We start from the raw sequence: 16,358 nt of genomic DNA, 5'->3' as shown, positions 1-16,358 counted from the left end.
ACATCTATGTCATTTCCTGGTTGTCGGGGTCCTGATATCATCATAGACAACATAATATATTTTCTCTTCAGGCATAACCAAGGAGGTAAATTGTAAATGACCAATAAAACTGGCCATGAACTGTGTTTACTACTTAAGTTCCCATAAGGATTCATGCCATCTATAGCTAGACCAATTCTCAAGTTTCTTGACTCTGCACCAAATTCTGGAAATGTTTCATCAATCCTCTTCCATTGCGGAGAATCAGCTGGATATCGAAGAAAATTGTCACATTTTCTACCATTTTCATGCCATGTGAGGTTTTTTGCATCCTCTTTAATGGAAAACAATATTTTAAACCTAGGTATTATTGGCAAATACCATAAGACCTTAGCAGGAGGACCCTCTATTTCTTCCTCACCACTACTTCCATTAGTTTTCTTTTTGAACCGCGAAAATCCACATGTCGGACACACTTTCAGTATAGCAAAATCATTTGTATACAATACACAATCATTAGGGCACGCGTGTATCTTCTTATAATCCAAACCCATTGGACATAGTATCTTTTTTGCCTCATAGTTGCGATTAGGTAACGTGTTATCTTCTGGAAACATCTCCTTCAACGACTCCAACAATCTGTGAAACTTTTATCAGTCCAGCCATTTCTTGCTTTTAAACTAAACAATCTTAAAGTTGCTGATAATCTTGTAAACATACTGCATCTTGGGTACAATGGTTGCTCAAAATTGTAACATTGTTAAAAAAAAGGCTGATTTAGTAGCCCAGAACGGGCCGTTCCCAAACTGGAACGGGCCGTTCCACACTACTGAATTGAACTACATATTGTAGTTGAGAACGAGTTGTTCTAGGAAGGAGAACGGGCCGTTCTAGGAAGGAGAACGGGCCATTCCGGAGGGAGAACGGGCCGTTCCAGATGAGTGCTGGAACGGGCCGTTCTGATTTTAGAACAGGCCGTTCTGGGCGTGGATTTTGTGCGTGATCTGGGAGTTCAGAACGGGCCGTTTCGGTATCGGTACGGGCCGTTCTGGCCACTCCAGATTGCCTATAAATAGGGGTGAGGGGGGGCCGTGAAGAGTTCTGGTTCTAGAGAGAAGTTTTATAGAGAAGGTCTCTGGGTTAGTGAGCTCCTTTCTCTCCCAAATTTCTCTGTTTAACTCCTTTTCTCCTCTAGATCAATAACTCCTTCTGTCTTTTCTTGAAATTCAGATTAGAAAGCTTGTTTTGGGAGGATTGAAGTTTTGAGTTGAGCCTCGAGGGGAAATTCTACTTTTGTTCAATCTTTGGCTATCTGAGCCAATCTTCAGGTAAGGAAAGCTAGATTGTTTGCATGTAGCTGAATTTGTTAGTTTGGATGAGAGTTTTGAACTCTCCGAATAGTTTTAGGCCGGGCGCAGGTTGAGCGTGTCAAGCGTGGAAGAGCTTAGAGCTCTTGGGTTGGTGTTAGGCCAGGCGCGAGTTGACGGCGCTGTGCTTGAATATATTTATGAATGAATTGATGCTTATGCATGTTTGAAGTTGAAGTTTTAGATCATGTATGTATGATATATGATGTATGGTGAGGTGTGATTCATATGTATGCATAGTGATGATATATATGAATGTTTGAATATGATATGTTCATATGGTATGTATTGATCATAATGGTAGGTAGACCATTTATGATGTATGATGCATTATTGCATGTGATGTCTTATGACATGTGTATGGTTGTTGATCATGATGGTGGGTAGACCATTATGATGCATAATTGCATGTGATGCCTATGGCATGAGTCTAGCCTAGGACTTGAGGAGAGGAAAAATATTTTCAAACTGAAAGAGCTCACATAGAGTCTCTTAAGAGTGGTGCTTGGATAGGCCACTGATATATGAGAGTGGTGCTCAGGGAGGCCACTGGATTTGGGAGAGTGGTGCTCAGATAGGTCACTGGGTTGGGTGAGTCTCCTCTAAGTCCTTAGCTAGTGTTAGAGCGGGGTATGAGGTCGAGGGTTATTTCCCTTAACCAAGTACTCAGGAAGGTGCGTGGATCCTTGCGGATAGTCGGTGGGCGAACTCCACAATTGACTTGGTTAATGCATGCCAAGGTCGTGGTAAGCCCGTACCCAGCTGTGCTATACCTGACGGTGGATCTGGACTTCCAAGTGTGTAAGTGACATCATCCGAGTAAACCCGAGTGAGGATTATATATCATGTTTAGCTGTGACCGAGCGGGCACATTGGGCGTGAAAACGGTTAGGGTGGTTTCGGTAGGATATAATGTCACCTATACAGCTCTATTATTATGGAGATCTCCTAGGTGCGTGACGACGCAATAGATGTTTGATATGAATTGATATCTGTCATGAGATGCATTTATTGCATGATTATTAATATGATGAAGTGTGGTGTTTGACTTCATGTTTGATAAATGAATGATTGATTGAGATGAAAAGGTCTTTAGGGGCAGGATTTGGGATGCATGTGTAATATAGATTTTATTTTGTACTTGTACTATTGATTTTTTTTGAATTCTAGCTTACCCTTTTGTTTCCATGTGGTGTAACTGCGATGATCATACTTGGTATGGGAGCAGGTCAGGGCTAGCTTGGAGTAGATGTGATTGTTGTGAGACGGGGAGCTGAGTCTCGTGTTTTGAGTTACCATTTTGGGTAACATTTTTTTGTATGTGCTTGACCGGCACTAATGAATATTTGGGATGACTATACATATTTGGTGCTATATTTTATATACAGAAACTTAATTATTTTGATCTTTATATTTATGCCTGTATGTATGTGTTATCCAATTTAATATTCTCTTAGTTAACTAGTTAGTGCGATTCCACTAAGTGTAAAGACCGTGGCGGGTCGTTACAAAAATCAGACTTTAAGGTATCATACACATGTGCTATTTCAAAATTTTCTTCACCAACATCACGTATCATCTCTTCTAAGTTATCGTCCATCCCTTCAAAATTTTCAATTGTTGACACTGTTGGAATGTCTAATATTTCTCCGTGCCATGTCCATACTGTATAACTCTTCACAATACCATATATAAACTGGTGACCACGTATTTCTCCAACTTCTTGACGTATCTGATTCAAACAACGAACACATGGACAATAATATGCCCCTTTGACGGGTTCCCCATTTTCTCTTGCAAATTCCAAGAACTCTTCAACTCCATTTCTGTACTCTTGACTAATGCGACTTGCATTCATCCAACTTCGATTCATTATCTATATATTAACACAAATTAACTATTCACTTAGTTATTCATAATTTTCTAAAATCCTAAAAAATCGATAGTAATTTCGGATAAAATCCATAAATGTTTCAACTAATACGATGGTAAACTAAAGGTCAATTAATGCCTAAAAAAGTCCATCTTTAATGCATCTGGAACGACCTGTACTGAAACCAGAACGGTCCGTTCCAGATCAACAATTTACAAAACAAAAAATTTAAGCAGAACGACTCGTTCCAGATGAACAAATAACAGAAAATAAACAAAAAATTTGCGTAGAGAAAAATCTAACCTCAAACGTGTAATGTGCAGACTCTTAGGGACTTAGAAACGTGCAATGTGGAAACAAAGACACTTGGAAACTTAGAGAATAAGAGAAGAAGTAATAGTAGTTTTCGTAAACAATGGGAGGCGCGGGAAGAGAAATGGAACGTTGGGTGTTTTAGGGGACTAATTTACGTCGAACAAGGGGGGTCCGACGTAAATTAGTCCCTCTATATTTACGGAACTGCCACCGCATTTTTACAATGTCGGGTGTTCTAGTTTCTAACGTAAATGAGGTGACGTAGTAGCCCTTTTTTGCATTAGTGATTCTCTAGTCTTTTTGAATTCGTCCCTTTTACGTAAAATGCACTCCTATTTGTATAATATGTTATGTATGTGTCAGACCCCGCCAAAGGGAAAAAATCTAAAAAGAGATTTAGAGTCATTTATTTTTTGTGTCAATTTAGGAAATTTTTTTCCCAGATATTCCAAAAAAAATAAATAAATACCAATCTAAACCTATCCCCACTTTATTTACCAAGATAGACCTCTTTCCTACAACAACTCAAAATTTGATCCCTAAAAAGCCAAATTTTGAGTTGCATTGGAAATACCTTCATCCTTTGTCGGAATTCGGTCCCTTGGGATCCGAATTTCGAGCAAGGGTTATATATATATATTTTAGGTCCTTACATAAGCTTGATATTTGAGATTTGAGTTCTCATCAATATTAATACAAATGATAAAAATATACACTCATATTGTGTTTGACTTGTTCAATTTGTGAGGAATATCACAAAATTTTGAATAATGATGTAGATGTCACATGTAAAAAGATTCAAGAGTTGTGCTTTAAGTCAAAAAAATATGGATAGTCACAATAATGATAATCCCACATTAATGAATAATGGTGTTAAGCATGCGAAGAGATTCAAACATAAACTTGACTCAAAGACACATAAGATACTAAAAGAGTTGGGTTGAGCTTCAATCCAAAAGAAGAAGAAAAACGCCTAAAAAAAGACCTGAGATATATAAATTGATGTATATTTTGATTTTTTTAATACTTGATAACTTTATGTATTGTCACTTGTTTTAAATTTCTATATTTATTTTAGGATAAAGAGTTAAGAAATCATCAAGCACTTGATGTATATTGTTCAATGTTATCAGTATATGATTAGCCCCTTCAAACACTTGATAATCATTTTAGTTGCATTGAATTTTTATGGTAATTAAGGGCATTATAAATTTATAATTATTTGGAATTGTATTTTTTTTTTATTAGTTATGAAACAATTGACCTCATTGACAAACAGTCTACCTTTTGTGTATTTGTGTATTTTTTTTTTGTTTTTTTATACTTAATATTGTTTTTGTAGAATGAAAGTCAGTAAAATGGTGTTGGTTAACATTTAATTAAGAATTTGCTGATATATTATTGGAGGAAGTTTTTTTGATTAGTAGTAAGACAGATGAAAGTTTATTGATCATCTAATTAATTGCACACGATAAGCCAACAAATTAAACAGGTTTTATTGAAATAAAAAATTAACTAAACTAATACAACTTGTACCAAGTTGGTCTGCCAAGATCACAATACAAGGATTTCATCCACCTGGTACACAACAATGGAATATAGTACACGACCAAAAAATTTTGATCGCACAACACTTGGATTAATGAAGCAACACTAATTAGATTTAGTATTGAACCTCTTCAGATTTATTCAGTCCAAAACTGCTATTTTAATTCACTCCAACTCCAACAAATTAAATTAGACCAGCATTCCAGTGACCTAGCTAGAACTCAAAATCGCAGGTCCTTGCCAGCCTTGTTGGGAACATAGATCACAGAACTCTTTATAGGCTCAGTGTCTTTGTTGGGAATGGTGGACCATGAAACCAAGTGAGATATTTCTTCAGTTATGTCCAATGCCTTTCTATCCGTAATTAGTTCCATCAGAACTATTCCAAATTCGTACACATCTACTTTGGCATCACTCTTCTTGTAGCTGCCAAGAAACAAGATTGCAATAATATTACAAGAAAAGGAATAATTAAGCAACCATCTAGCCGGGAGATCTATAAGAAATCACTAAATTTACTTGGAAAAATTATCATGAAACAAGAAAATTGAAGACAGTATAATATTTAAAGGCTTTCCAAATATACATGCATATTCAGGTGCCATAGTTTTTGAAAAGAGAAACAAGAAAAAGAAAATAACGTTTATCCAAATTTATTCGCAGGAGCAAAACACCAAATAACGTTTTAATTAATTGGAGATGTGACTCTTAGGATCATAAACAAAAAAAAAAGAATGAATATATATAAAACATTTTGAATTCTGATTCGAGTTAGACATCGCACCGATTAGAATGAAGTTATATGACGTCTTTTTGGCGAGAAGCTTGATCACAGGCACAGCAGCATCAATTTCCGCGTTCTCTTCTCAGTTCTCACAGATAGTGACAACAGTAAGTTGATGTGATGTTTCATAACTACATATTTTTGGTTATGTTATCGCATCTTTTTTTAAGAGAGTTGTCACATTCTTATACCATACTATCCCCCATTTTAGATAGGCTAAAAATTTATTTTGGTCCCTTATAATCTTTTTTGTTTTAATATAGTCTAACTTTTATTTTAGGTCTCAATTTAGTCCCAAATTAATTAATGTGTTTCAATTTAGTCCCAAATTAATTAATTAGTTTCAATGTGGGACTTCCGTCCAAATTGCTTTAACGGTGTTAACTTTTAGCCACGTGGACACCACGTAGATACATACGTGGATGCCACGTGGATGAGAATTTTTTTGAAAACACCTGGATCCAGAACGGCCCATTCTGAAACCGGAACGGGCCGTTCTGGGTGCACTTTGGTGTGTTAACTTTGCATCCGGAACGGCCCGTTCCAAGTGCAAAATTAACACACCGAAAATGCAACCAGAACGGCCCGTTTCGGTTTCAGAACGGGCCGTTCCGGTTTTATTTTATATTTTTATATAAAAAATATTAATAATTTTATAAAAAATATATTATTAATTATATTTTAATTATATTATTATATCTAATAAAATAAATATATTAATATTTTTTTATATTTTATTTTATTATGTTTATCTTATTAATTTTTATCATTTTATTCTTTTAATCTTAAATAAGTTGCAAAAAATTATAAAGTGATATTTAAATATTTCTTCAAACAGAAAGAGCAAAAGAAAAAATTATTATATCAATAATATTATTAATATATTTATAGATCAACTAATATTTTGATAAATATAACTGGTTATATATTAATATACTTTTACAAAAATATAAGTATATTAATTAGAAATATATAAATGATCTTATATATTTATATTTTTATAAAAATATATTAATATATATTAAGTTATATTTATCAAATTATTAGTTTATTTATAAATATAGTAAAAATATTATTGATATTAATTTATCAGTAATATTAAAATACTAATAATATATAAATTTTATTTATTTATTAATAATATATATATATATATATTAAAATTTTAAAATTATTAAATTTTTAATGAGAAAGACTAAAATTGCACAATTATGATATTTGAGAGATTAAAATTGTTCAATTAAAAATTGTGAGACTAAAATTACACAACTATAATCTTTTAAGGACTGAAATTACTCAATTAAAACTTTAGAGATCAAAATTGCATAATTATAATATTAAAAACACAATTAAGTAAAGAATATTTTATTCACAGTTTTGGAACGGGCCGTTCTGAATGCAGAACGGGCCGTTCTAAATGCAGAACGGGCCATTCTGGTTTCAGAACGGCCCGTTCTGCTTCATTGATGGTGTTTTAATTTTGCAACCAGAACGGTTCGTTCCGGTTTCAGAACGGGTCGTTCCAGTCCAGGTGTTTTCAAGAAAAATTCTCATCCACGTGGATGCCACGTATGCATCTACGTGGCATCCACATGGCTAAAACCAATTAATTAATTTGGGACTAAATTAATTAATTTGGGATTAAATTGATACCAATTAATTAGTTTGGGACCAAATTGAGACCTAAAATAAAAGTTGGACTACATTGAAAAAAAAAATTATAAGAGACCAAAATAGGTTTTTAACCTTTTAGTTATATATGTTTGATATGACTGTTCAATTGGGTAAATTCATCGTTTATTTCATAACTATGTTATTTATGTAGTTAAAGTATTTAACTTTCGTATTCATCGTTTATTTCATAACTATGTTATCATGTAACTAAAGTATTTAACTTTCGTTTAACATAGGTATGTGACATAATGATTGTACCAATAATGTTATTAGTAGTTGGGTTAGATTAAATTTAAACAAATTTATTATTTATTTTGATTAAAATTTATTAAGTTTGGTTGAGTTGAATTTGTGTATTTTTTCAAATTAAATATAATCTAGTATGATTATAAATGAGTTAAATTAAGTTAGCTATTAACATAATTAAATTTATTTATTTATTATAAAATTTTCAAGATTTTATAACAGATGTAAATCATTTAATATTTTGTTATAAATAAAATGTTATTGATGATAAAACATATAATGATACAAAATAATTTCTAAAATAAATTTGTTGATTTTTTTTATATTATTATCAATTCAAACGATTAATATTAATATAAATAAAATTAATATTTATATATTAAACATGAATATCTATCTTATGTGAGGGAGTTTTTAGGAGTTTTTTATCCACAAGAGAATTTTTCAAAGTTTTTTTTTTAATTTCTTATCTAATTCAATTTTTATTTATCATAATTATTTATGAATTAAATTTTAATATTTTAAAATCAACTATTCATAAATAGAAATATTATTGGTCTATAATATAAAATATTTGTCAAAAATTAAAATATATTTTATATATTTAAAAATATCTATTTATAAAAGTTTTAGATATGATTTATATATTATACATAATATTTATCTGTATATGCAATTTATTATAAATTTTAATCATACATAATAAATATTTGCATAGATTATAATACCATTTTAAAATAAATATTTTATATTACTATAATGCTATTAATCCAAAAATACAATACTAATTGTTGAAAAAGAGTGAAAAAGAGTATTATTTTAAACAAATGATCATACTAACTTATTATTATTATTATTATTATATATGATCGGATCAAATTAAATTATAGGTCAAAAAATATAAAATTCATTATTATCCAATTTGTATAATATCAAATTTTGATCAAATTGAATTGAATATGAATCAAATACTAAAAAAAATTTATTCAAACTTATTTAAATAGATTTAAATCGGTCCAGATTTATTAATCATCTATACTTGCTTACACTCCTAATAACAATCGATTCATGATATATACACCTCCTTTTTTTTTTTTTTTTATAAATACACCTCCTTTAAAAAAAATAATTAAAATTTTAAAATTCTTAATTTTTTTTAAATTTTTTTTTTACATCCACAACATTTAATTTAGTATTTTTTTCACACATTTTTTTCTCTTTTTTCCAATTTTTACATGCACCCCCTTATTTTTCCTTTACCTCACCTATTTTAGTAACATGTAAAAATTGAAAGAGAAAAAAAAGTGTGTGAATAAGAAGAAGAAAGTAAAAAATTAATAGTTAAAAGTGTAAAATTAAATTTAGAAAAAAATAATATTTTATAATTTTTTTTAAAAGGAGGTGTACTTATAAAATAAAGGAGGTGTATATATCATGAGCCATAACAATCTCTCTATAATCTTTGACTTTATCAAGTGAGCCCAAAATGCAACATATAAGATAGTAGAAAGGCACATGATAAACACACCTCCACTCTCTTATAAACACACCCCCTTTTAAAAAAAATATATATAAAATGTCTAAATTACCCTTAAAAAAAATAAAATTCTTAAATTTACACCCCCTTTCCTGCACTCCTGTTTCCCGCACCCTCCTTCCTCGCATTCCATACTCCCCTTTCCCGCACCCTTTTTTTTTTTTCTGCAACTTGGGGATGAGGAAAAGAAGTAGTGGAAAATACAGGCAACGCAAACAGGGTTTGGGAAGATCCAAAGACAATTAGAATACATATTTAAAAAAGACAAGAGAAAGCAAAAAAGACAAAATCTGAGACCAGTTACAATTCTGCAATGCTTCAATTGAACTTATGAAAATGGTGATTGCAACCCAACATGTACCAGGAGCTAATTATTCACCAGTCACGGTGCCAACATTTGACAAGCCATCATGATAATTTAAAATGAAAAGACTCAGATATGTGAACCTTCTAAAACTGTATCTATTACTCTAAATAGGAGTAAACATTTACCCCAAAAAGTGGGCAGAGATTACCCATGAGCCAGAAGCATCTCCTTGAGAGTGAAGAATGTTAATTCCATTCAGAAGAAATCCATATAGCACTACTCACCAAAAGCATACACCTTAGCATCCCATCACTGCGCAGTTATACACAAAGCTCCCTGATTGCCTGCTAGCAAACAGGTTCCACTGTGGTTCACCTTCACCAGGAACACAAGCATTGATCTCAATTACCCTTCAATCTAAAGCTCTTGGCCCACCAATAACAATTAGACGATTTCCACATGCACGAAAGGCTAATCCCCAACCATTCATCGATACTATCCGGTCAGGTAATCTTCCAATAGTGATCCATGAATAACGATCCGTGAAGCTCATGGTAATGGGGGTGTGGGGTGTGGGGCTGCGGGGAAGGGAAAGGGGTGTGGGGTGCGGGTAACGGGATGAAAATTTAGGAATTTTATTTTTTTTAAGGGTAATTTAGATATTTTATATATTTTTTTTTAAAAAAAGGGGTGTGTTTATATGAGAGTGGAGGTGTGTTTATCATCTGCCTAGTAGAAAAAGGGAGTGGAAATAGTATTGGGCTTTCATTATGATTTTGGCAATGGGCTGCATGTACCCATGTTTTATTGTTTAGGTTACGAATTCTTGCTTGTGCATTTGACAATGTGGGTTTCCCCGGATTGTGTGTGGTTCTGTGCATATTCTTTCGTCTTTATCTGTTCACTATATTAATTTTGTAGCTTTTTTCTATGTTTTGTAAATGAATCTTTTGTTATTGTTTGTATCCATATATGTGGGACCGTGATATCCCCTATAATACAAGGCCAAAGAAAAACTTTGCTGATTCAGAAATTAAACTAGTTTCTCTCTTACTATATCTTTTTTTTTTTTTTTTTTTTAATTTACAAAACCATCGATTAAAATGAATTTGAATCCTTCCTTCAACGGTGGTGTCTAAGAAATCTAATGCGAATTTCATGAAGAAAAATAACCTAGAAATATTGTAGAAGTGGTGGGCACAAGTTCAAATTCAAACCATTCATAAAGCAACATCTATGTACAATTATTACATGACTTAGGGTGTATTTCGCTATTCGTTTGAAAGTTTTGCCTAAGTTTAGGCAAGTTTAATTGAATTCAACTTTTATCCATAACACACGCTTAGAAGGTGCAAATGTTCAGGCCCATGACCACACACACGTTCACAGTTTCAAAAATAGAAGTGTTGGATCTCCACAAAGCCCAATTGCTACATATTTTGGATATGGCAGATGATAAACACATCTCTACTCTCGTATTAACACACCCCCTTTTAAAAAAAATATATATAAAATGTCTAAATTACCCTTAAAAAAATAAAATTCCTAAATTTACACCCCTTTCCCGCATCCCCTTCCCCGCACTCCCCTTCCCCTCACCCCACACCCCCCTTCCCCGCAAACAATGTACTGATCTAAAATCAGACATTGCAATTAATCTTAAGGATGGTATTATTTGCTCTATTGTCAGTGACAGATGAATATGAGGGTTTGGAACTCATTATGGATAAACAATGTATTGATCTGAAATCTTTGTTTGTTTGTTTTTTTTTTTGGTTTGCAATTTTATCTATTTCGATTTCACAGTTTCGTCACTGCTCAATACCCTTTGCGGCTTTGTGTAATTTCTTTAACAAATCTAACTAAGATGATTCGAGACAGTGGAAGTGAATCTAAGATTTTATATAATTTGAATTCTATTATTTCTTGACAGAGATATTCTATTATGGGTGGCCTATGATTTTGTTTGTACTTTAGTTGGTATGTCTTTCAAGAATTAGTACAAATACGAACACAAAATAGTTACTTCGGCATATTCCAGGGTCAGAGTAGAACTTTGGAGTTAAGTTTAATGATTTGCGTGATAAAATTTTCTTCATCTACCTTTCTGCATTTATATTCATATATGAACTTCTTTTGGAAATTATTTTCTTTTTCTCTTTCAATCTGATTCAACCAGCAGATTTTGTGAGAAACATAGCTATTAGTTATTACTGTTAACTTTGATTGCTTTCAAGATTTAGTTTGCTTTCTTCGAAAAGGTCACGCAAGTTTACTTATGTCATACGCAAAATGGGAAGATATGCAGGGAAGGAGAAGGAGGTGAGGGCAAGGGGAGGCGGGAAAGGGAGTGTAAATTTAAGAATTTTTTTTTAAAGGATAATTTAGATATTTTAGATATTTTTTTAAAAAAAAGAAAGTGTGTTTATATGAGAGTAGAGGTGTGTTTATCATCTGCCTTTGGATATACTAAACCATTCGGCTTCTCAAATTAATATATTCGACCCAGATTAAAAAATTATTGTATGTCCGAAATTCTAAGTAAAGCAAGGGAGCATTTCAGTCAAATATCTCTCGGAAGAAGTAACCAAGTTTCAGCAGAGCTGCTAGAGAGTAGTTTTTCAAGTATGTTGACAAAGTTCCATATCTTAATTATATGTATCAAGAAAATTGTTGAAAAGAGAAAAACTCAATTGTATTCATGTTTTGATAAAAATTAGTCTCCGACTTTCTATTCAGAGATATCCTTAGTTTGTACTAAAATCAATTTGGATGGGAAAGGAGGGAAAAGTTTTTTAAAATATTTTTAATATAATATCTAGAATATCCTTACCTGCTTTTTAATATAATATAAGGATAATTTCCTTGTTTTATTAAAATCTCTTTCTTCTTCTACTTGTAATCAAACATAATTTCTAACCTACTTTCATTAAAATATTTCTTTTCTTTTAAATCAAATAGACCCTAATATAGTATTTAGTTGGAAGAAAGAAAAGATATTTTATAAATATATATTTTTTAGTTTTTTAGTTTTTTTTTTCAATTTAAAAAATGGGAGCTAGAGAGAAGTAAAATCCTTCTTCATCTAATTTTAATTCTCTTTCGATATTAGTGGAATTTGGACGAGAGGAGAGATTTTAAAATAATTTTAATATAATATCTAAAATATCCTATTTATATTTCTAAATTTAAAATTATGTAATTAATTAATTTTAAAATTTTTTTTCCGTGAATTATATGTATCATACAAAAAAGAGTTATTTTCTCTCTTCTTAATCCAATAAAATTTCTAACTTCTTTTTCACCTTTCCTCTTTAGAACCAAACAAATTGCAGGAAAAAATGAGATTGAAAGAGAAAATGATTTATTTTTGCATGACATTGTTACATCTGTCAATCATCCAAATAAGGTTTAGGGTTTTTGATTACGTCTGTCAATCCACAAAGTGACAATCCAAATAAATATGCGAAGGGAATGTACAAAAGCGACAAGTCCTAACAGTGAAATCCAAATATAAAGAACTATTCGAAAGATGAAAAAGTTTTCAACCCAAAGGTCACCTGGGCTGGTCATATCCACAACAGAGAGGTAAGTAAGTGTGAGGCTAGAGATGGTGATGCACATGCCTATTGACAAAAGCCAGGTGAAAAATCGGTGATTCAGAGGAAAGCCACTTACAAGCAAGAGACAAACTGCTAGAGATGAAACGAAACATGTTGTGTTCCAAATAAGGAATAGCTCGTATTCATCTTCTAAAACAACAGCTAGGACAGACTGTCCAGGACACACAACTTGTCCACATTGGCTTTGTTTAATTTTTTCACGAGCTATTGGCATTGGTGGCCTAACGCCACCTGGTGGCCAAACGCCACCTGGTGGATTCATTGCACTTTGAAAGGTCATTGTTGCGATTACAGTAGCCACCACACATAGCAATCCTCTCATGTCCTTCAACCATTTAACCTTATCCTTGTGTGCCAGCCAATTTCCAACATTTTTAATAACTCTTGTCCACCATTCTAATTTTGACTCACTTTCTTCGTTCATCGTAATTGATATATATCTCCTACCTACCAGCAAATTAATTAATTAACAACTACTTGCATGTCACATCTCTACTGCATAAATAAAGTCATTTATCAAGGTAAAATTATCATATCATTCACTAACTAACAAAAAGGAACATACCTGACTTATACAGTGTTTAGTTGGAAGGAAGAGAGAAGTGAAAAAGACATTTTATAAATTCTTTAGGTGTGGTTTAATTGTTAAGGAGAAAGGAGAGTAGAAGAAGCAAAATATTTTTTCTGATTCTTTCCTCTCCTCTAATTAAATCAAACAAGATTAATTAAGATTTTAGATAAGCTTTAGATGTATAAAATCAAATTATATGAAACAAAAATGAGAATTAAACTAGTTAGCAAGTAATTATATAATTGTATTTAAGTTTTTCCTTTTATTTATTAGGGATGTCTCTCTAACATATGAATGTAAACACTTGAATATTATATCTTTTAAAATCTTGTATATATATCAACCGTGATGAATTTAAGATCTGACAATTTTTTTAGTAAAATAAAAATTAATAATTGTTATTATCATATATAATAAGAGTAAGACATAAATGTCAAAAACAATCTTAAGTAAATTTAATATATAAAATTAGAGAATACAAAACATAAAATTTTTAGATATATACTACTGATTTAATTAAAATGGAAAAGTGCATATGCATACCCTCAACCCTAAACCCTATATATCAAAACCAATATTAATAATATATTGTTACTCTCTAACACATATTCTAATACATCTTATTATTAATTAAAATTTATTAAAAATTATAAAGTTACCAGAGATTTATTAAATAAAATATGGGATCTGCAAAATTTTACAACTTAAAACAATTTCCAAGAAATGAGAAAATAATATGTTAAAAAATATATATTAAAAAAATATGTTATTAACATTTTTAGGATATATAATTTATTGACTACAAAATCAATCTTACGTACCTGCGGTTGCTTCTGTATGATAGCTTAAAAACCCAAGTGAATGGTGAAGTGTGCTTTTGAGGCCAGGAAAGGCAGATATATATAGTTGCAAAATTGTTCATAAGCTAATAAGGGTAAGGTGGGAATTTTCTATAAATTCAGACGTGTTCGGATTAATTAGTTGTGAAAAAGTAATTCAATGATTGATGATGATAAAACCAGTTTTATGTTTGAATATGTTTATCGAAATTAATAATTTATTTATAAATAAATTAATAAAAATATAAGATATAATTTATTTTTATGTTATATATGATGATTGACGAGGTTTGAAATTAATGAAAAAGGGGAAACTTATAGTAAAGAAATCATACCTAAAAGAATGATTAATCAACTGACTAATTATAAATATAATCAAATGCAGAAAAATGAAGATATTAATTAATTTATTTTTTTTCAATATGAAATAAATAATTTATGATTTTGTCCACTAGTTTTTTCAAAACATCCCATCATTAATTATTAATTACAAAATAACCTCTATTAATTTTCCTTTTTAATCTTTCTGAAGCTATTGGTAATGTGGACATGTGGTCAATCTAACGTGCAGACTATGTACTGTATTGAGATTTGCATCTAAACCAGAATTCTTAGAGATTTTTCTAGATTGAACACAATATTAGCAAAAGCGATCCAAAATGTAGAATGCTTCAGAATTTCTTCCACGATTGAGAATCCTAAATAAAGTTTAGGACCCACACACCAAAATAAAAGCCACAATTATTTAGTGGAGGATTTGCTTTTATGATTTGTGTTGGAAGAATATATCCTCCTCCAGGAGCATAAAGATCTTTTATATAGCAAGAACAAGCAGAAAATTATTGTTAATTATATTTTGAGTTTAAACCTGATTATCATCTATAAAAAAAAAAAATGAACACGACAAAATTCATGAAGTGAAACTTCTGATTATTACATAAACGTAAAATGAAAAACAAATAAGTTTATATTTCAACCTAAGTGCTTCTATAATTGTCTAGCTATATATATATATATATATATATATATATATATATATATATATATTTAAGAAACCCATCAAAATAACTAATCTCACCGGATGTATATATTAAAGGAATAGACGAGTTAGTTCAATTTAATTTTGAGTTTAATTTCTATTCATTGGTATTGTAAAAAACAAAAATTATATACTATTAATTACCCATAAAAAATTAATTCTAACTTTTAAAAATGATTATTAAAAGAGTAACAAACTTACAGGAAAGTAACCCTACTAAACAACTTAGCTGAGTGCCTACCATTTTTTTCGATTCAAATATCAACCAGTAACTTTCCTACTAATTATATTTAAAAATAACACGCATAAACTAACATACTTAATTAATTTGCTACTTTAATTCTCAAATAATCAATAATTATATATTAAAAATGAATAATTTTCTTCCACAAAAGTATTTTTAGAAATTTTTCTTCAGCAAAAGAGTTGCTAGAAATTCTTTTAACTTTTTATCTTATTTGATTTTTATTTATCATAATTATTTATAAATTAAATTTTATATGTTTAAAATAAATTATCAATAAATAAAAATAATATTATATTATAATATAAATTATCTATAATCTGAAATGTAATTTATATATTATAAAATATTTATTTAATTTTTTTAAAATATAATTTATATATTTAAATATAATTTTTTTATTTGTATATAA

General features: G+C 30.5%; 1 protein-coding gene and 1 long non-coding RNA gene across 2 annotated transcripts; both read right to left on the bottom strand.

Annotated features, from left to right (window-relative positions):
* Positions 1-5,008: 5,008 nt before the first annotated feature.
* Positions 5,009-6,433, bottom strand: LOC114916133 (uncharacterized). The gene is made up of 2 exons (XR_003804472.2): positions 5,867-6,433; positions 5,009-5,508 (listed from the first exon to the last, which is right to left on the bottom strand). It is a non-coding gene; the product is annotated as an uncharacterized LOC114916133 (long non-coding RNA).
* A 3,119-nt stretch (positions 6,434-9,552) lies between these two features.
* LOC109802583 (uncharacterized) lies at positions 9,553-14,735 on the bottom strand. The gene is made up of 2 exons (XM_020364003.3): positions 14,646-14,735; positions 9,553-13,700 (listed from the first exon to the last, which is right to left on the bottom strand). Exon 2 carries the CDS (start codon positions 13,675-13,677, stop codon positions 13,042-13,044), a length of 636 nt encoding a protein of 211 aa, XP_020219592.2. The 5' UTR covers positions 13,678-13,700; positions 14,646-14,735; the 3' UTR covers positions 9,553-13,041.
* Between the last annotated feature and the right edge of the window lie 1,623 nt (positions 14,736-16,358).

The sequence above is a fragment of the Cajanus cajan genome, chromosome 5 (genome assembly GCF_000230855.2).
Source record: "Cajanus cajan strain Asha chromosome 5, NIPB_CcT2T_4, whole genome shotgun sequence".
Taxonomy (NCBI): domain Eukaryota; kingdom Viridiplantae; phylum Streptophyta; class Magnoliopsida; order Fabales; family Fabaceae; genus Cajanus; species Cajanus cajan.
The sequence above is the reverse complement of the archived record's forward strand: the minus strand, read 5'-3'. Positions and strand labels throughout refer to the sequence as shown.

Coding starts and splice junctions, on each gene's coding strand:
- LOC109802583 (XM_020364003.3), bottom strand. CDS start 13,677: ATGAACGAAGAAAGTGAGTCAAAATTAGAATGGTGGACAAGAGTTATT.